The 21,574-nt window shown below is 43.3% G+C and overlaps 1 protein-coding gene across 4 annotated transcripts in view; it reads left to right on the top strand.

The window, feature by feature from the left end:
* LOC143956503 (NACHT, LRR and PYD domains-containing protein 3-like) overlaps positions 1-21,574 on the top strand; it is a 202,852-nt gene that overhangs the window by 120,077 nt on the left and 61,201 nt on the right. For all 4 annotated transcript variants that reach the window (XM_077466704.1, XM_077466705.1, XM_077466702.1 and 1 more), the window contains 3 exons: positions 2,014-3,718; positions 15,761-15,925; positions 17,328-17,492. In XM_077466704.1, coding sequence (XP_077322830.1) covers positions 2,014-3,718; positions 15,761-15,925; positions 17,328-17,492 — 2,035 coding nt within the window. The remainder of the gene's footprint in view (positions 1-2,013; positions 3,719-15,760; positions 15,926-17,327; positions 17,493-21,574) is intronic.

Genomic DNA, 21,574 nt, shown 5'->3' with positions numbered 1-21,574 from the left:
ATGGAATCAAGAATTCCTTCTCTTTTTGGTTCAGAATATTCAATGAAAAACCTTCATTTATAATCTGAATAAGCTCTTTTTTATATTTGAGAGTAGGATCCCCTGGTAACGAACTGTAGGTGGTAGCGTCGCCTAACATTCTAATCATTTCTTGAACATAGCGTGACTTATCCAATACCACTAGGCCCCCTCCTTTGTCGGCAGGGCGAATAATGAGATTTTTTCTTTCGCATAGAGATTTGAGACCCTGTGCTATAGCTGGGTCCTGATGTACTCGTTTATTAGGCAATTTATCTAAATCATCCAAAACTAAATTTTTAAAAACGTTGATAGATGGAGGTAAGACTCCTGGGTTGAACAAAGAGGGATTGCTCAATCCAGAGTGTCTATCAGGTATAGAGTCTGAAACTCTGTTGGTTCTACTAGGTGTGGACAAAAAATGTCTCTGTATATTAAGCTTGCGTATGAATTTCTGCACATCTATGAATGTGGTAAATTTGTTCAGTTTCCTAGTTGGAACAAATTTGAGACCTTTATCGAGGATGCGTTTTTCACTCTCAGATAAAGTCGCTGAACTAAGGTTAAAAATGCCCACTCCTACTGTGTTCGCTTTCTTTTTCCATTGGATACGCCGCCCCCCTCTGCAACCTCGCTTGGTCTTGTATTTCCTCCACGGTGAGGGGTGGCTCTGTGAAAATCCTGTTGGTATGTGGGTCCAGGATTATTATAGTTGTAACTATATGGAGTTCTGGATGTGGGCTCGTCGCCATAAGTCATATAGGGGTGGGGGTCCCTATAGGAATCATAGAGGCCCTCATCTCTAAGAGGTAAGTAACGGTTGTGAGTGCGTATAGGGGTACTATGTGAGTAGTTTTCCCTCCTATAATTAGATTTATCGTTTCGCCGAGGCCTACTAGGCTCTCGGGGAACATGTTGGTAACCGTTGTTATCACTACGGTGTCTATCTCGACCGTGGTTGTGGTTACCTCTGTCTCTGCCCTTATTTCGGGGTTTGGAACTGTTACCTTGGTGGTTTGGATATTGGGCTTCATTTGGTGGTATGTATGCATAGTCGTTAGTCCTAGTGGAACTAGAGGGCATCGGTTGTGACAGAGGGGGCTCGTAAGTTAGCCTCCTCTCCATATCAATGGCCTCAGGTTCCATGTTATCTAACGGAGAATTATTATCTATTCCGACAACAAAATCCATTGGATTTTTTTCCATGGATTTTGTCCTAAACTGGTGTTGCATACACATGGTCGGACAAAGTTGTCAGAAAATCTGATCATTCAGAACATGATGACATTCGTTTGTTACGATGGGACTACGTTGAGGCTAGTAGCCAATAGCTTTGGTCTCATAATTTGATCTGAGCATGTGTGGCACTTTGTCCAGTCGGAATTCTCTACAAACGATCGGAAAAAGTCTGATCGGATTTTTTTGTCTGAAAATTTGAGATCCTGCTCTCAAATATTTTCCGTCCAAATTTCCGATGGAGAAAGTCCAAGAGAGCCCACACACGATCGGATTTTCTGACAATATAATCCGATCAGACATTTTCCATCAGAATTTCCGACCGTGTGTAAAAGGCATTAGACTCCAAGCCCCTAGAGCAGTGGTCATCAACCCTGTCCTCAGGGCCCACTAACAGGCCAGGTTTGCAAGATAACTGAAATACATCATTTGCTGCTCAGTGATTGCAGTATTCTAGTCTGCATCTCCCCAAGATAATACATAAAACCTGGCCTGTTAGTGGGCCCTGAGGACAGGGTTGATGACCACTGCCCTAGAGGACAGGGAATGATGTGAATGAATAGTATGTGAAATGCTGTTGGTGATATATTGTTGATCTAAATGAATGCCTGTAATCAAAATAAACTACAATCAGGTCATTTATACATATCATTTTCCCTCTATATTCTCAGAACATAAGTTAAAAATGTTCTTAGACTAAATGTAGCAGTGTCAATTTCTGACTAACCTGAGCAATAAATATTCTCATTATATTCCCAGATATTCAGGAAAAGCACAAACAGCATCTGATGGAGAAGACTGAGACTCTAGTGGAGCATAGACCCCCAGGATCTACTCTGGAACCACAAATATTCCCCATCAATGAGCAGTATGTGAACCTTATGGTAGTTTCCACTGAAAAGATCAGGCAGCATCCCCAGAATGAGCTAATACTGACCGGGGTAAAACATGAGGAAATCTTGAAGGAAACACAGACTGGACTGGAACAGATTTCCCCCAACAAGCTGTTCCGCTGGAACCAGCAGTCACAATGTGTACCACATGCAGTAATGGTGAGCGGAGTGCCAGGAATAGGGAAGACCACAATGATGCAGAAATTTGTCTATGACTGGGTGACCGGAAAACACTACCAGAGATTTGCATTTGTCTTCTCCTTCAGATTCCGGGACCTTAATAGGCTGGGAGAGGTCAGCTTGGAGGAGATGATTCTTCATCAATATCCATATCTGAAGAGTCAGATTGGAGATATTTTACAAGATCCAGAGAGACTTCTGTTCATATTTGATGGCTTAGATGAAAGTATTCACCAAATGGATTTCAAATCAAGTAGACTCTTTGCTAACAAGACAATATCTGGAGAGATTGTGGTCAGTTTGGTGAGGCAGAGTCTTCATAAGGGTTGCTCTGTACTGATAACCAGCCGCCCAACCAGACTGGCATCAGTTGATACCGGTGTTTTCCAGAGAATAGCGGAGATCATGGGATTTCTTCATGGAGACAGACTGACCTTCTTTAATAATTTCTTTGGAAATGAGGAATTATCAGAGAAGGCTTTTCATTATGTGCAGGAGAATGACACGCTGTACACTTTCTGTTATATCCCATCATACTGCTGGATCATCTGTACAGTGTTATCAATGTGCTTCAGAGCCCAACCAACAATTACTGATCAGCTGATGACATCACTACCCAAAACAGTGACACAACTCTTTGTGACATTTGTCTCCAACATTCTGGCCAACCACTGCCAGAATAAAGATGGCGACCCCACTGTCCGGGAACTGCTGACATCTATTGGATGGATGGCAGAACATGGAGTCATGAGTCACATGATTGTATTTGTTGATCGTCATCTGGAGTCATTCCGTGTGAGAAATGATGATCATCTCTTTTCATGTTTCATGATGGAATCTGGTCGGCCTCCTGATATGGATTACACCTTCTTACATCTCACTCTTCAGGAGTTTTTTGCTGCTTTAGTCCATTTTATTGCCTATAATCCTGACAGATTACAGAAAACACTTGATGAAGAAGAATCTCACAAAGATGGCCGTGCTGAAATACTCCTCCGCTTCCTCTGCGGTCTCTCAGACTCTTCTACTAGATCCATGTTAAAGTCTCATGTCGGAGAATTGTCTTCTCAGGCCGCCAAACATGTCATCACCTGGATCCAGAAGAAAATTGCAGGAAAAGTACTTTACAAATCCCAAGCAGTCAACAGAGAGCTTCTTAATGTATTCTACTATCTCCATGAGAGCAGGAATAAGGCTCTGGTGTCACAATGTATTGGGTCAAATAAAGTTGACTTTTTTTCAATCCCCCTCAGCCCTCTGGACTGCTCTGTGCTGTCTTTTATCCTTCAGTCCCTCAAAGAGACACAAGATGTAAATCTAGGTTCATGTAACATTCAGGATGAAGGATTGAAGAAATTTATACCAGCTCTACACAACATGAAGAGTCTGAGGTAAATAATAAATATAATTAATCACCATGCTGTATTCAATTGGTAATTTCAGGTGTTTTTTCCAGAGAAATTATTAATTATTTGTGTGATTTATTTTCTATGATATGCAGATATGTACATATCTATTTATGTGACTACATCAGATAATACTTAAAGTCACTGTAAAGTAAAAGCAATTCCCTGCATTAAGGTAAGAAATATCCTATTAACTGTTCCACCTACCCCCACTCGTGAACACTTACCTTAGTCCTGTCAGTGATCCAGCACTGTGACCAGATACAGGCCTTCTCTCTTCACTTCCTAGTCTCACAGGAGATTCAGACAGCAGCAGGAGCCATTGGATATATATATGTGGCACCCCCTACCTTTTTGGTAGGTGCTTAGTGGTGTTTTTGATAGTGTAGGATAGGGATGAGCTTGGTGTTCGAGTCGACTCAAACATCGGTTGTTTGCACGTTCGGCGAATACCAAATTCGTGTGTCGCTCACTGCCCACAATGCACTGCGCCATCGCAGTGCATTGCTGGTTCATGATTGGCCAAGCATGCACTGGGACCTCACATGCTTGGCCAATCACAGTGCCGGCAGCGAAGAGAGCAATAATTGGCCACAGGCAAGATGCCTGTGGCCAATTATAGCTCAGGGGGGTTTAGTACACGCCCCACACTATATAAGGCCACCAGCGCGGTGGCCTTGTGTAGTGTGTTCCGGCGTGCAGGGAAAGAGCTAGATAGGCAGGGACAGTGTGTTCTTTTCTCAGGCATCTGCAGGAGTTAATGGGTGTTGTGTGCCTCCAGCGCAGTATACACCTGTATCTACCCTTTATTGCTGGTGTTCTCTCATACAGGCATCTGCAGTAGTTAGTGGGTGTTGTGTGCCTCCAGTACAGCACAGTATACACCTATATCTACCCTTTATTGCTGGTGTGTTCTCTCATATAGGCATCTGCAGTAGTTAGTGGGTGTTGTGTGCCTACAGCACAGTATACACCTGTATCTACCCTTTATTGCTGGTTTTCTATCATACAGGCATCTGCAGGAGTTAGTGGTTGTTGTGTGCCTTCAGCACAGCACAGTATACACCTGTATCTACCCTTTATTGCTGGTGTTCTCTCATACAGGCATCTGCAGTAGTTAGTGGGTGTTGTGTGCCTCCAGCACAATATACACTACCCAATTGCTGGTTTTCCCATCTCCCTGCAGGCCAATACTATGTCTGGAAGGCCAACAAGGAGAGGCAGACAGTCATGAGCCAATAAAAGAGGGCAAGCTGGCTCTGTGTCTAGAAACAACAGTGCTGGTCATGGACGCGGTACATCGTCATCAGCACGTGGCCATAGGACACGCTTGTTCTTATTTTTGGCAGCTGGACGTGTTGAGCCGCGTCATGCCGAAGACTTGGTAGAGTGGATGACCAAGCCCTCTTCATCCTCTCTCACCCAGGCTCAGGGTACTAGCAAAGCAGCTGCCAACGCGTCCTCTTCCCTTGTCTCAATGTCATCATCAGTCACTCCTCCCTAGATCCACCATGTCCTCCTGAGGAGTCCCCCAAACTGTTTGAGCATAGTGTTGGGTAAATGCTCCAGGAGGATGCCCAGCGTTTTGAAGGCTCTGATGATGATACCCAGCTAGAGGAAGGCAGTAGCGTGAGCGCAGAGAGAGGGGATGCTCAAGAAGGACAGCAATCTGGCAGTCATGTTCCACCAGCTGCAGCATACTGCCAGGTTTTCTCCAGTGATGAGGAGGGAGGGGCTGATGAGGTCACTGACTCCATGTGGGTGCCTAATAGGAAAGAGGAGGAGGCACATCTCCAATGAGGCAGAATGCCCTCCAGGGGCCAGATTAAGGGCAGCACACGACATCACCACACCGCACAGCTCCATATGTGCAGGGTGCTGCCTCTGCCCGTTATTCCAAAAGTTCTTTGGTGTGGGCCTTTTTTGACATGAGTACATCAGATCTCACCACTGCTATTTGCAACACATGTCTCAAGCGTATCTCACGTGGCCAAAACATCAGTCGCTTGGGCACCACATGCTTGACCAGACATATGTTGACCTGCCATGCACCTCATTGGCAAGCGTACCTTAAAGACCCACACCAAAGATCAAAGCGGACCTCTCCTTGCTCCTCATCAGCTGGGATCTCCAAACCCACTAGACCTTCAGTCCTCTCTGAAACCTGCACTGAGAGGAATGAAGGTGTCGAATTAGGTGTGTCACAACCAAGTACTTGTGGGCACTCTGCTAGCAGTACACCCACGTCCGATTGTAGCAGGCAAATTTCCCTGCCCCAGCTGCTGGACCGTCGAAAGAAGTTCACTCCCAGCCATCCACATGCCCAGTGGTTGAATGCTAGCTTGTCTAAATTGCTAGCACTTCAACTGCTACCTTTTCAGTTGGTAGACTCAGCCCCCTACCGTGAGGTTGTGTAATGTGCGGTTCCTCAGTGGCAGGTCCCCAAACGCCACTTATTACACGGAAGGTGATTCCGGCGCTCTACCGGCATGTGGAAGGCAATGTCCTTACCTCGCTGGACAGAGCGGTCAGTGGTAAGGTGCATATTACCGCTGACTCATGGTCCAGCAGGCATGGACAGGGACGTTACCTATCTTTCACAGCCCATTGGGTCACTCTTCTGGCAGCTAGGAAGGATGCAGGACAAGGTGCAGTAGTGTTGGAGGTTGTTCCGCCACCACACCTCCAAAATGCTACTACTGGTTGTGACACACATCTCTCCTCCACCCCTCATCTTCTTCTTCCTCCATGGCCACTTTCAGTGCTCTGTCCTTGGAACCAGCGGTGCTCCATAGGCGTTCAAGGGGCCATGCAAGTACGCAGGCAAAAATAAGCCATGCCTTGCTTGCGCTGGTTTGTTTGGGGGATAGGAGCCACACTGGGGCAGATGTTTTGTCAGCTCTGCAGGGGCAGGCTGAGAGGTGGTTGACACCACACCAGCTTAAGCCAGGAATGGGGGTTTGCGAAAATGGCACCAACTTCCTCTCTGCCCTCCGCCAGGGACAACTGACCCATGTGCCCTGTGTGGCACACCCGGGCTACCCGGGCTTACAGGATGTCCTGAAGCAGACCAGGAAAGTCTGTGTGCATTTCCACCGATCATTTAATGCCAGTGCTCGGCTGGCTGAGCTCCAAAAGGAGTTGAACCTGCCCAAGATCCGCCTTATATGTGACATGCCCACCAGGTGGAACTCAACGTTGGCCATGCTGCAGCGGCTGCACATGCAGCAGAGGGCCATCAATGAGTACCTGTGCAACTACGGCACCAGGACAGGGTCAGGGGAGCTCGGTTTTTTCTCCCCACACCAGTGGGGCATGATCAGGGATGCATGCTCTGTCCTATTACCATTTGAGGAGGCCACGAGGATGGTGAGCAGTGGCAGTGCATGCATCAGTGACACTGTACCTCTTGTCCACCTGTTGTAGCATATGCTGCGTGGAATAATGGACAGGGCACTTGAGGCAAAACAGAGGCAGGAAGAGGAGGACTTCCTTGCCTCTCAAGGCCCCCTTTATCCAGACAGTGTTCCTGCTGTCCCACCCATCACACAGGAAGGGGACGAGGAGGAGGAGGCGGCTTGTGTCAGCATGTACGTGGAGCCTGGCACTCGGCAGCAGCAGTCTTTTAGGGATGATTTACAGTCCCAGGAAACCCATGGACTTATACATGGCTGAGAGGAGGTGGCTGCGGATCATGTTGTCCTTAGTGACCCAGAGGACTGCGGACCGAATGCCTCAGCTAACCTACGCTGCATGGTCTCCCTGATCCTGCAAAGCCTGCGGAAGGATCATCATATTCTTTGAATCAAGGAGAGGGACCATTACTGGCTGGCCACTCTCCTTGATCCACGGTACAAGGGTAAGGTTGCGGACCTTATCTTGCCATCGCAGAGGGAGCAGAGGATGAGACATCTCCGGGAGGCCTTGCAGAAAGGTCTGTGCAACGCGTTCCCAGAGACTGGGAGGTTACAAACTGCTGATCCTGGACAACGTGTTGCTAAGGCATCGGTCAGAAGGAGCGGTGGAGAAGGTGGCCGTCTGACCGATGCGTTCAGACAATTTTTTAGTCCGCAGCCCCAAGGTATGATCGGTTCCAGCAACCATCGCCAGCGTCTGATTTACATGGTGCAGGAATACCTAGGGGCAAGGTCAGACTTGGAAACCTTTTCCATCGAAAATCCTCTGGCTTACTGGCTCTTGAGGATGGATCACTGGCCAGAGCATGCACAGTATGCCATTGAGCTACTGGCCTGTCCTGCATCCAGCATTCTTTCAGAACGCACCTTCAGTGCTGCTGGTGGCTTTGTTACTGATCACAGGGTGCGCCTGTTGATTGATCGACTGACCTTCATAAAGATCAATCAGTCTTGGATCACCCACAGCTACCAAGCACCTGAAGCTGATGTAACCGAATAATTTTTATTTTTTTTTAAATATCACATCCCTTCAAGACTGCCTATGCTGATGCTGAGTGACTGTCATGTTATGTTGATTGTCTATCCTCTTCCTCCTCCGCTGATATGTTGGAAGAACATTTTTGGTTATGGGTGATGCCACCAGCTCAATTTTTCAGCCCCTGTTTAACAGGGGCATTTAATTACAATTTTTGATGCAATGCTTTGCAGCAGGGCCTGTTCCTGTGCCCATCGAGAGTAACTGTGAGGACTTATTCCTGCACTACAACTAGAGTATATGGGAGAGGTTGCAGTGTTGTGGCACCAGCACCAGTGCCTAAGGCCCAATTTTTCAGCCCCTGTTTAACAGGGGCATGTAATTACAATTCTTGATACAATATTTCACAGCAGGGCCTGTTCCTGTGCCCATCGAGAGTAACTGTGAGGACTTATAGTGTTGTGGCACCAGCACCACAACCACCAAAGGTCAATTTTTCTCCCACTGTTCAACAATGGCATGAAATTACAATTCTTGATATAATCGCTCACAGCAGGGCGCTCCAGCGCCCACCAAGAGTCACTTTGAGGGTTTACAATGTTGTGGCAACACCAACACCTTGTTCCGCCATTTCTGCAGTGCATATAGGGCAGGCCCCTACATTCAAACATCCAACTTACAAACGTCTCCTACTTGCAAACGGAAGGAGACAACAGGAAGTGAGATGAAAAAAGACCCACGGCAAAACAAATTATACAGGGGTGATAACCCTTCCCTATGTTTTCCAAAAAGCTTAAAAATAGATTTTTTGACTGGAGCTACACTTTAAAAATACAAACAGATTCTACTTAACACAACAAATCTACACAGTCCCTGTCTTGTTTGCACCGCCTGTATACTGCTGTTCTGAGTATATAGTGCCTGGGGGCCCCACGCCTTTCCTTTTTTTAATATGGATTGGGTATGGGGTTCCCCTTAATATCCGTACAAGACCCAAAGGGGCTGGTAATGGGCAGGGGGGCTACCCATGCCATTTTTCCTCAATGATTTTCATCCATATTGCCGGAACCAGATATAACATTAAAACCGCAAGCAGTTTTAAGTGACTTTTTTTCCGTTTAATGTCATTTTGTGCAGGGACTGTTCTAAACACGGGAAACAGATGGCACTTCACAGGCATACTACAGACACCCCCCAGGCATGATATTTAAAGGAATGTTTCACTTTTTTTTTCACTTTAATCGTCATTAAAATCAGTGCTCCCGAAAAATCGTCCATTTTTAAAAACATTTTAGGCATTGACCCATGTCCCCTGGGGCAGGAGCCAGGTCCCCAAACCCTTTTTAGGACAGTATCTTGCATATTAGCCATTAAAATTAGCACTTTTTATTTTGAAAGTTCGAGTCCCATAGACTTCAATGAGGTCCTAAAGTTCGTACAAATTTTCGGTCCGTTCGAAAGTTCTGGTGCGCACCGAACCGGGGGGTGTTCGGCTCATCCCTACTCCACCCTTAATAAGAGCATGTATCTTCTATGTTGCTATATAAAGTGCAATTCATTATTGTAAACAATACCTCAAAAACACTAAAAAAAGGAAAAAACAGAAAATGTATATAGACAGAAAAAACAATTAGTTCCAGTGCAGAATGAATGTCCTAAGTGAGTGATCACTCCAGTGCCAATACATTCCTCCTGTATAAAGTGCTTCTTTTATAAAGTGCTTCTTTTATCCACCAAACGAGTGACTTCACCACCACCTGCCACAATGGCCACTTATCAGATTAAATCTGTATATGCGCCTTTAGTTCACTTAGGATAACCACTCCTTTAGGGATTTCACCAACAGCCTCTCCAGGCAGTATATGGGAACCTCTTGTGCTAATTGTTTCTCATAAAGATATATGAATACTGTAGCCATCATAGTGTAGTGTATAATCAAAAAATTATTTAAAAGGTAAAAAAGCAAAGTTTAAACTCACATGTGCCTGTGCCTATGCCGACACCAAGCATGTCCAGCCGTGTACGTGGGGATGGGGTTCAGGTCTATCACCCTATCGCTCCTATCCCCTCCAAGTAGCGGCGTGCATCCCACAGCCTCCGAGTGCGTTCCAAGCCTCGTTTTCGTAATACCAGAAGTGATGAAACTGAGTTCCCAGCAGCCTCTACACGTTTCACAAATTTTATTGCGTCATCAGGAAGCTGCCATATGCCTCCATTCTTCCTATTTTATACCCTACTGTCCACCTTCCCCAGGAAACCACCCTCAACCGGAAGTTCCCCACCGGAAGTGCTCGGATAAGGGTCTGGTATGGACTTTGGGGGGACCCCAACGCCGTTTTTCGGCATAGGGGTTACCCTTAAAACCCATACCAGCACTCAGTGGTCACAGTGGACTGCATAAATAGGTATACCTGGGGAGTGACATAAACCAGGCCAATGTATGAGTAAAAAAACACATCAGTATATTCATTCAGTGTCCACAACATGTGGAAAAGAATCATAAGTAGTGATTAAAAATTGTCAGACATAGAGATTAAAAAGCCAATGATACCCAGTCAACATCTCCAAGCATTAAAGGGATGAGGTCATCCAGTGCCATGGTAGGGGCTGCTGTAGAGTGCCTGTCCAAAAGTGGATGCCAGGTGGGGTGCGTCTGGGTGACGTAACGGTGGGCCAGCGGGGAGAATACCAATGGATGCCTGGGAGTGCTAGCGTGGAACGCAAGCTTGACTGTTGCTGCAACTACGTGTTTCTCAAGCATGTGCTTAGTCAGGTCGCAGGGAGGTTGGCAACAGGAGCATTTTAGCCAGTTATATGCGAATAGAGGGGCGGGGAGTGGGCAGAGCTGTTCACAGACCTGGATACTGCTTAACCCTTTAATCCTTAAATGCTCTGATCATGTTGTCTGACATAAATGGATTCACATCAGTTACATGCAAAGCTCAAAATTATTACAAATACAAGTAATATATCATAATGATAAAATACATTTTTATGGCACAAAAAAGGAATAATTAAGTAATGTATCTAATATCATAGCACTATACGTAGACCTACTGATGTGACCAATACTAACAAATGGTTAAAAAGGAATTTAAAATTAAAATGGAAAACTATCAATAAGCAACAGTTAAAAAAAGGAAAGCAAAACAGACATGACAATATAACAATATGGGGACTGAAGAAATGACAAGCTACGGAGATATAAGTAAAAAAATATCGTGGATCTCTAGATCCTCATTGAGGCCATTTGGTAATAAAGAAACCCAACTTATATATCCAAAAGCTCTCCTTTTGGAATACCTTTCATTGTCAGTGAATGAACCCATGTGGGCACCGAGCGCTGCCATTGTGTTTTGTGTGTTTGTATATGTTGCACTTTCCATAGTGCTTATTGGCAGCTGCACAGACAAGCCCAGGTCCCCCCACCATCTTAATTACATATGATCTACAACTTTTTCGGAACACAGGCAGTCCCTGGGTTGCAAACAAGACAGGGTCAAATTTGTTTGTAAGTCAGAACATATACATTTTTTAAGTGCAGCTCCACCAAAAAAAATTTTGTTTTTTGCATAGTATAGGGAAGAGTTAACACCCCTGTAACATTTGTTTTGCTGTCTGTGCCCCTGTTCAGAAGATTTCTCTGTCCCAAAGACAAATGGATTTTGAATATTTTGGGTTGGTGTGAAAACGAGGATTGGTGATAACGCTTTAGTGGAGACACATTTTTGATAATGCTTACAGGAGAGAATTTCCCTTCCTAGGGGTAGATTTCATCTCACTTCCTCTTGTCTCCTTCAATTTGTAAGTAGGAGTCATTCATAAGTTGGATGTTTGTAACCCGGGGACCGACCTCCTCTGATGTATGTTGTATATTGTACATGTGGATGCCATTTGCAGTGAGTTCTCTTGACCTAATGCCTTTCCTATTATCTACAGACTGTATCCTTAGTAAGGCACTGGATACGAGCTATTAGCTATATTGGTAATATCTCCTTTGTATAACAACTCCTTGATCTTTTTCTTTATTACAAAGTACAGTAAAACTTACTGTATGTTGAAAAACCGATAGAAAACTCTACTTATTAAAAAAAGGCACAAGTCCATCCAGTCCAACCAACAGAGAAATAAAAAAGCAGAGCATACAAATATAAAACCTCCATATACACAACCCTATACCCACAGTTGATCCAGGGGAAGGCAACCCCCTCAATCCCCCAAAAAAGCATGAACCAATTAGCTCGGGGGGGGGGGGGGGCATTCCTTCCTGATCCTCCAAGAGGCAATTGGATGTTCCCTGTATCAACTTTACCTATACATGTTAGTATCCAGTTATATTATGTACATTTAGGAAAACATCCAGGCCTTTCTTAAAACAATCTACTGAGCTGGAGAGAACTAGTTCTTCAGAGAGTCTATTTCACATTTTCACAGCTTTTACTGTGAAGACACCTTTCTGGATTCTGGAGATTAAATCTCTTTTCCTCTAGATGTAAAGAGTGCCCCCTTCTCATCTGTGATGACCTTAACCTCTTCCCGCCTGACCTATAGCAAAGTGACGTCCGGGTGGTGGTGCGGCATGTCAGTCTGACACACCACTACACTGATTTCAGTAAAGAGTCTCGACTCTTTACCACGTGATCAGCAGTGTCCAATCACAGCTGATCACAATGTAAACAGGAAATCTGTTTATCGGCTTTTCCTCACTCGCGTCTGACAGATGCGAGTAGAGGAGAGCCGATTGGCTGCTCTCCTGATGGGGGATATGCACCCATTGATTATCAGTGTAGCCCCCCCCAGAATGCCCACCCAGGACCTCCAGGTATGGCCACCACTGATGACCACCATGCATGCCAGCCATGGCCACCAGAGATGCCAATCTTTGCCCTATGAGTATGCCAATCAGTGCCCATATATGATTCCACAGGGTGCCCATCATAAATGCCTGACAATGATGCCTTTACAGGGATGCCCACCAGTGCCACCTATCAGTGCCTATTAGTGCCACCTATCAGTGCCCATCAGTATCACTCATAAGTACCCATCAGTGTCTCCTATCAGTGCCCATCAGTGCCACCTATGGGTGCCCATCAGTGCCGCATATCAATGTCCCCTATCAGTGAAGGAGAAAACATATTTATTTTCAAAAGTAGTTTAGCACAAAATGAAAAAAACCCAGAGGTGATCAAATACCACCAAAATAAAGCTCTATTTGTGGTAAGAAAATTATAAAAATGTAGTTTGGGTACAATGTAGCATGACCGCACAATTGTCATTTAAAAAGCGACAGTTCTGAAAGCTGAAAATTGGCTTGGGCAGGAAGGGAGGAATGTGCCCGGTATTGAAGTGGTTAAAGTGAATAACTCAACACCAAGTTCAATATATGGACCACTAATGTATTGGTACATGTTGATCATATCCCCCCTAGGCCCCTTTCACACTTGCCACATGAAAAGTCGTTCTCATGATTTCCAATGACAACCCTTCCTATTAGTACGACTTCAACTCATGCTGACTTCAAAGTAGTACTTGCACTATTTTGGTCTGACTTTGATGTGAGTTCAGACCTCAAACTCGTGGACGCAAAATTGCGTGATTTTGAAGTTGCGGTAGTGTAAAAGGAGCCTTATGCCGCGTACACACGACCAGACTTTTCGAGGGATTAAGTCTGACAGACTTTCGACGGAGTTCTGACAGAGTTCTGACGGACTTTCCAAATGAGCGGACTTGGCCACACACAATCACACCAAACTCCGACGGATTCGAACGTGATGACGTACGACTGGACTCGAATAAGGAAGTTCATAGCCAGTAGCCAATAGCTGCCCTAGGGTCGGTTTTAGTCCGTCAGAATAGCATACACACGAGCATATTTTTCGGTAGGAACTCGGTCTGGCAGAGTTCTGGCGGAAAAATTTTAAGCATGTTTCATTTCTAAAGTCTGTCAGACTTTTGCGAATCAAAAGTCCGTTGCAGCCCACACACGATCGAATAGTCTGCCGGAATCATTCCGTCAGACTTTGGATGTTGAAAAGTCCGGTCGTGTGTACGGGGCTTAAATCTCCTCTTCTCAAGAGCAAATGGATTCAGTTCCTTTAATCTTTCCTTATAGCTAAGCTCCGCCATGCCTCTTATCAGTTTCGTTGTCCTTCTTTGCACTTTCTCCAGTTCTCCGATATCCTTTTTTATTAACTGGAGCCCAAAACTAAACTGTAAATTCCAGATGAGGTCTTACTAATGATTTGTACAGACGTCTGTCTCTCTGGAGTCCATACCTCTCTTATACAAAAAAGGACTTTGCTTTGGAAACCGTAGCTTGGCATTACATGCTATTATTAAGCTTATGATCTACAAAAAAAAAACAGATCCTTCTCCTCTATGGATCCCCCAGTTGTACTCCCACTAGTATGTATGATGCATGCATATTCTTAGCTCCCAAGTGCAAAACTTTACATTTATCAACATAAAATACTGTTTACCACATAGTTGCCCAGTGAAACATTGAGGTTGGCTTGTAAATTAGAGACATCCTGTAAGGACGTTATTCCACTGCGTAGCTTAGTGTCATCTGCAAACACTGAAATACCAGACCCAATATCATTTATAAATATATGAAAAGGTAAGGGTCCCAACACTGAACCTTGTTGTACACCACTGATAACCTTAGACCATTCAGAGAAAGAATCATTAACCACTACTGAATTCGGTCTTTTAGCCAGTTTTCTATCCATTTACAAATGGATCTTTCCAAGCCTGTAGACCTTACCTTACACATGAGCCGTGTGTGGGGAACTGTGTCAAACATTTTTGAAAAATCCAAGTATACCACGTCCACAGCCACCCTTCTGTCCAAGGTTTTACTTACCTCCTCATAAAAATAAATCAGATTTGTTTGACAGCTTCTGTCTTTCATGAATCCAAAGACTTTGACCCCTTTTTTAAAATATAGAAACCACATTGACCTTACACCAATCCAGTGGTATCATTCCAGTCATTAACGAGTTCCTAAATATTAGAAACAATGGTTGTGAAATGACAGAGCTCAATTCTTTTAGGACACGTGGGTGGATGCCATCTCGTCCAGGTGCTTTCTGCACCTTTATTCTGTCCAAATATTTCTGGACCAGATCACTTATGAGTCATTGTGGATCATTTGGGGCTGTGTCACTACCACCCCCATTGTGGACATGAGCTGCCCCATGCTCCTTTGTATACACAGAACCGAAGAAAGTATTTAATAAAAAGGCCTTCTCTTTACAGTCACCCACTGTAGATTATAATATTTTTCTGATAAAATTCTATGTACTGGAGTTTTATAAAGTGATTTAATATGAATGATTCCAGGAAAGTGAAATGAGTTCCATTCATGTAGAGCAGTGTTTCTCAACCCCAGTCCACAAGGTGTCCCAACAGGTGTTGTTTTCAGGATTTCCCTCAGATGAAACGGCTGTGGTAATTACTAAGGCAGTGAAACTGATCAAATCCCCTGTGCAAAATAATGGTAAGCCTAAAAACATGACCCGTTGAGGCGCCTTGATGACTGGAGTTGCGAAACACTGATGTAGAGAATAGTTACATTCATTCGTGGGGGAGAAATTAATTTTCTTCTGGTAACATTCTTCTCTTCTTCTACAGATTGTCCTCTAATCATCTGACAGACAGTTCCTGCACCCACCTGGCATCTGTAATAACAAATAACCAGACACTGAGGACACTGGACCTGTCTGGGAACAATCTGGAGGGTCCTCCTTTCAGGGATCTGATGGAAGCTCTGACAAAAACCCAGATAGAAGAATTACAGTGAGTATAACAGGACTGACTGAGACAATAATATTCTGGGACAATTTTATATCCAAAATACATAAATAATATATGAATATGATACAATAAAATAATATAAAGTAATTATATGGTTCTCCTTTTTGTCTCAGTAAATAGCTAATCCTGGAATGTTGGGTAATTCTTGAATCGTATCACACTTGTAGAGGAGGAAAACAAGAAAAAAAATATTCTGAGGAGGTCACTACACATTACCATTGACCATTTGGTTGATAGAGATTACTGCACATTACTTCTCGCTGATTGGTTGCTAGAGGTTACTACATGACACTGACTATTCAGTTGCTAGAGGTTACTGCACACTAAATGCCTGCAACTCAGCACCCCCGTGAAAGCTGCTCAGTCTTGCCTCTGCTTTATTAATCCTCACCCCTGCTGCAGACAGAAGGGTGAGGAACTAGAATGTACATACAGCCTGCTCTGTGTCTTTGATCTCCTGCTCGGCTCATGCTGCTGCCCGGAGAAGGAGGGAGAACAGAGAGCCCACTCTGCCTCACTATCCCGGTCACAGACTCACAGATGCTCCAGTCCTGACAGGGAGAAGCAGGCAACCCACTGCTGAGGAGCTGAGCGACCAGCCCAGTATTGGGCAGCGGTGGGGGGGTTGAAAATCCGAAAATCGAAAATTTGGAAATCTGAAAATAAGAAAGAATATCTGAAAATTAGAAAGCCTGAAAATTTGAAAATCTGAAATAATAACTAACTAATAATTACTATTACTAACTATTAAATTATAGGTATTGGAATTTCATTAGTGAAAGTAACTAATACGAATTTATCCAAAGTTACAGATTATCAGAAATAATGAATGCTGCATCTAAATGAATGGAACATAACAAATTCATATAAATAAATAAAAATAATAATAATAAAAACATTATTATTATTATTTATTATTATTCTTTTTTTTTACGTTCGATTCGTTTAGATGAGGCATTGGTTATTTCGGATGATTCGTAATTTCGGATAAATTTGTATTCGTTATGTTGTCTAACAGCCAAATTTTAAAGGAAATTCCATCACCTATAATTTAATAGTTATTATTTTGTATTTTTGAATTTCTGAATTTTCTAATTTCCGAATCTTCGAATTTAATACATTTATTCAAATTAACCAATTTCGACCATAACAAATGATCTGAAAAAAAAAAAATGAATGAAACAAAAAAGAACTAATATTTTGGCAGTGCACATGTCTATGAGTCATGTAAATGATTATTCTGTGGTCATCCTGTGTATGGAGATATCACATCTACACATGGATGACAATATTGGGGTGTTATTATAATATTTTTTTTTATAAAATTCAATTTCTGGGGGAGAAATTCATTTTTTTGTGGTAACATTCTTCTCTTCTTCTACAGATTGATGTATAATCACCTGACAGACAGTTCCTGCCCCCACCTGGCATCTGTAATAAGAAATAACCGGACACTGAGGACACTGAACCTGTCTCAGAACAATCTAGAGGGTCCTCATTTCAGGGATCTGATGGAAGCTCTGACAACAAGCCGGATAGAGAAATTACAGTGAGTATAACAGGACTGACTGAGACAATAATATTCTGGGACAGTTTTATATCCACAACACATAAACAATATATAAATATGATAAATAATAATAATAAATAATTATATGGATCTTCTTTCTATCTCAGTTTTTAGCCAATTCTAGACTGTCATCTAATTCTTGGATCACACTCTATTATCAACCATGAAATATTAGTTTCATAAAACATTGCTAAAATCTGATATTCAGTTTGGTCTGGTAACTAGTAAAATAGATGAGATTATAGGAGGTCATACTTGGATTAGGTATGGGCTGAACACCCTCCTGTTTGGTTCGCAGCAGAACTCCTGAACAGGAGAAATGCTCTAACCTGAACAGCAAACCCCATTAAAGTCTATGGGAACCAAACAGAAAGTGCCCATTTTGAAGGCTTATATGCAATAAATTGGCCATAACAGGGGTATGGGGTCTGGGGGACATGTTTTTATTTAATTGATCGTTTTTTTTTCAGGAGCAGTGATTTTAATTATGCTTAAAGTGCAACAATGAAAATGAAAAATTCCTTTAAATATCATGACTGGGGGGTCACCTAAATGTGCCACATTTTTGTTGCATATACCGAACATGCTACAGCAAAACTGACATTTCTAAAGAAAAAAACTAGTTAAATCCCATTTAAAATTATTCACACAATACAATACAATTACAATTCCCGGCTATTAAAAAAATAAAGAAAAAAATTATGTAGGGGCCCCACAAAATCCATACCAGACCCTTATCCGAGCATGCAGCCCAGCAGGTCAGGAAAAGGGTGTGCTTTGGGGTGGAGAGGCACAGAACCAAAGTACCTTGTCCTTATGTTGATGGGGACAAGGGCCTCTTCTCGACAACCCTGGGCTGTGGTTGTCTGGGACCCCCTTGTCAAAAGTGGCTTCCAGATTCCGATAAGCCACCTGCCCGTAGACCCCAAAAACCACAGCCCAGGATTGTTGGGGATGCACTTGTCCCCATCCACCATACACCTGCCCCGAACACCAACCCCCCAATGTTGAGGGCATGTGGCCTGGTATTGTTCAGGAGGGGTATGGATTTTGGGGACTCCACACCATTTTTATAAATTTTGGCATCGGGTTCCCCTTAAAATCCACACCAGACTTGAAGGGCCTGGTATGGACTGGGGAGGGGGTACCCTACGCCATTTTTTTAAACATTTTTCTATTGAATTCTTTTCTTTACACTTATCTTTTAGTGGGGAAGCCCGCTGACAGATGATGACTCATGGTTGTTAAGGATGTGGGCAGCTGGCTTCCCTGCCCACTGCTTAACAACTAGCTATTTCTTCATACAGAATTCAGATCGGTTGATCGTTTTTCGACTGATCCGTAATCTAATCATTCTAATCATTCTGAAGTTGGAATTCGTTAGAACATTGATAAATAGAACAAATTTTAATGAAAACTAAACAAAAGACATTTTTACATTCTGCACATGTCTACTACCAACTATGATTGGCTGTTGGCTTTGACAGCTTCCCAGCGGTTTCAGACTGCTGTATAAACACACCTAAGAATTAAAAAAATGACAGCTTGGTGACTGCAGCCACGTGATACTGAAAAAGAAACCATGTGCTAGTGTTGGGAAAAAGAGAACATGAGCTCAGTTGAAAACTCAACTCCACACCCCAAATATTTATAAACACCAAAAAACAAAGAAAGCATGTGGAAAGGTGGGACTTTAACCACGTCCTGCCTGGCCTATAGCAGATTGACGGCCAGGCAGTGGTTCTGTTATCTTGACTAGGCGTCACATCATGTTCAGCAAGATAACATGCTGGCGTGTCAGAGGCTTCTCACCACATGATCAGCTGATCATTGTGTGAACCAGGAAGTGGCGGTAAACGTCATTCCTCAGTTTGCACTGACAGGGAGAGCCGATCGGCGGCTCTTCCTGTCAGAGGGGGGTTTGTGCTTATAATCAGCACATTGATGATCAGCACAGCCCCATCAGATGTACCAATAATCAGCCAATTAGCACTGCCTATCAGTGCCCATCAGTGCCACCTATCAGTACCCATCAGTGCTGCCTATCAGTGGTGCATATCAGTGCCGCCTATTGGTGCCCATCAGTGCCGCCTATCAGTGCCCATCAATTCTACATATCAGTGCCTTCTCATCAGTGCCCATCAGTGCTACCTTATCAGTGCCAACTCATCAGTGCCCATCAGTGCCGCCTCACCAGTGCACATCAGTGCCGCCTCATCAGTGCCCATCAGTGAAGGGGAAAACAAAATTTTATGACAGAAACTAAGAAAAACTATTTTTGTCCAAAATATTGGTCATTTTTAGTTTGTTTAGTAAAAAATAAAAAACCCAGTGATGATCAAATACCAAAGGAAACCTCTATTTGTGGGAAGAAATTATAAAAAAATTAGTTTGGGTACAGTGTTGCATGACCGTGCAATTGTCATTCAAAGTGTGACAGCGCTGAAAGCTGAAAATTGTGCTGGGAAGGAAGGGGCAAAAGTGCCTGGTATTGAAGTGGTTAAAGGCGTTGAAACAGAATGGTTACCAATACATAAACATTTAGTTAAAAAGATTCTTTATTACAAAACAAGTTAAAAAATAGTATTGGGGTATAAACCCCATTAAAACCATGAAACACTTCCATAGCCCATATTTCAACCAAGTCACCCCTAAAGATAGCGGTCCTTCCCTATAAATATATAATGAGATCTATATTGATATTTCACAAGTAGTCATGGTAACACATCAAGATATCACAATAGGGAAGGATAGCTCATCCCAACATGTTTCAACTTTTTGGCTTCTTCAGGGTCTCAAGGTGTGCAGTTAGAGAAGGTTGCTGGGAAGAGAAAGAAAAATATACATAATATACACCTAATGCATATATTTCTGTATACATGGTTCGTCTTATTCTGGTATTTGCTGAAAGTTACACGTATTTAGTCATAATAATAATACACAATGATTGTAAAGCAGAATTTGTCTCAGGAGGATCCAATAGGCAAACCTATAGTCTCTCCCAGTGTGGCAAATCAAAACATAGGTAAAAGATGGTATTCAGAAACACTGGATGCATGATACAAACTGAGGAACCCGAGATGGAGCCACAGACACAGCCGATCAAAGGGGGAAAGGAAATGGCATCTTAAAGTGGTTGTGCACCCATTTTTTACAATTTTTACCTACAGGTAAGCCTATAATAAGGCCTATAATAAGGCTTACCTGTAGGTACAATGAATATCTCTTAAACCTGTATGGTTTATAAGATATTCACTTTGCATGCAGCCGCACATGAGCAGCGCATGTGCTGTGAATGCCTGGCTGAAGGTCCGGCAGGCGCTGCTGGCCAGGAAGAAGAGAGTGATGTCATTGTGGCTCCGGTCACTCACAGTGCCAGAGCCACGAACCCGAAAGACACGCCAAGGGCAAATTGTCAGCTCCCTCGGCATGGACCAGCCTGCGATATGGGAACCTCATTCTACGGTACGTATTTCATAATGAGCTAGTATGCACTGCATACTACCTCATTATGCCTTTGCCTTACAGATTTTTTTTTTTTTTCTGTGGGTATACAACTGCTTTAAACTGACAGATTTATCTATGAAACCAAAGATATCCACACAGACACACCTTGCCTGTCTATTTGATGTAATGCGCTTAAAATTCAAAGTGAAGGTAGATAACTAAATTCAAGGTGAATAAGTCTGAAATGACATAGAAAGGGCAAACACATTCTAATTCAAATCCTATAATAACCCCTGAACTGTGTATTCAATCATTCAGAAACCAAAAATAGAAAGATACACAATACCTATAAAAGCAGGCTCAGCTGATCTTATATCAGTGTTTCAGAGAAGATAGTTACTGCTCCAAGATATACCTTTGTTTAGTCACCTATTAGGGTGAACACACACCCTGTTTAAATAGGATTTGATTTGTGCCAAAACCACCTCTTTTGCACCACCTCCAGCGTCCTCAGACCAGAAATATAACACTGCCTGAGCGGATGTGCTACCGTGCATGCGCCATAACTCCACGCATTGGCCGTAATGGCGTAATTCACCCATCCACCCTCACCA

The sequence above is a fragment of the Lithobates pipiens genome, unplaced genomic scaffold, assembly GCF_037356315.1.
Source record: "Lithobates pipiens isolate NorthernLeopardFrog02 unplaced genomic scaffold, aLitPip1_a1.2 Scaffold_37, whole genome shotgun sequence".
In the NCBI taxonomy this organism is placed as follows: Eukaryota; Metazoa; Chordata; class Amphibia; order Anura; family Ranidae; genus Lithobates; species Lithobates pipiens.
Note: the sequence above shows the minus strand (reverse complement) of the source record. Positions and strands in the feature narration are given on the sequence as shown.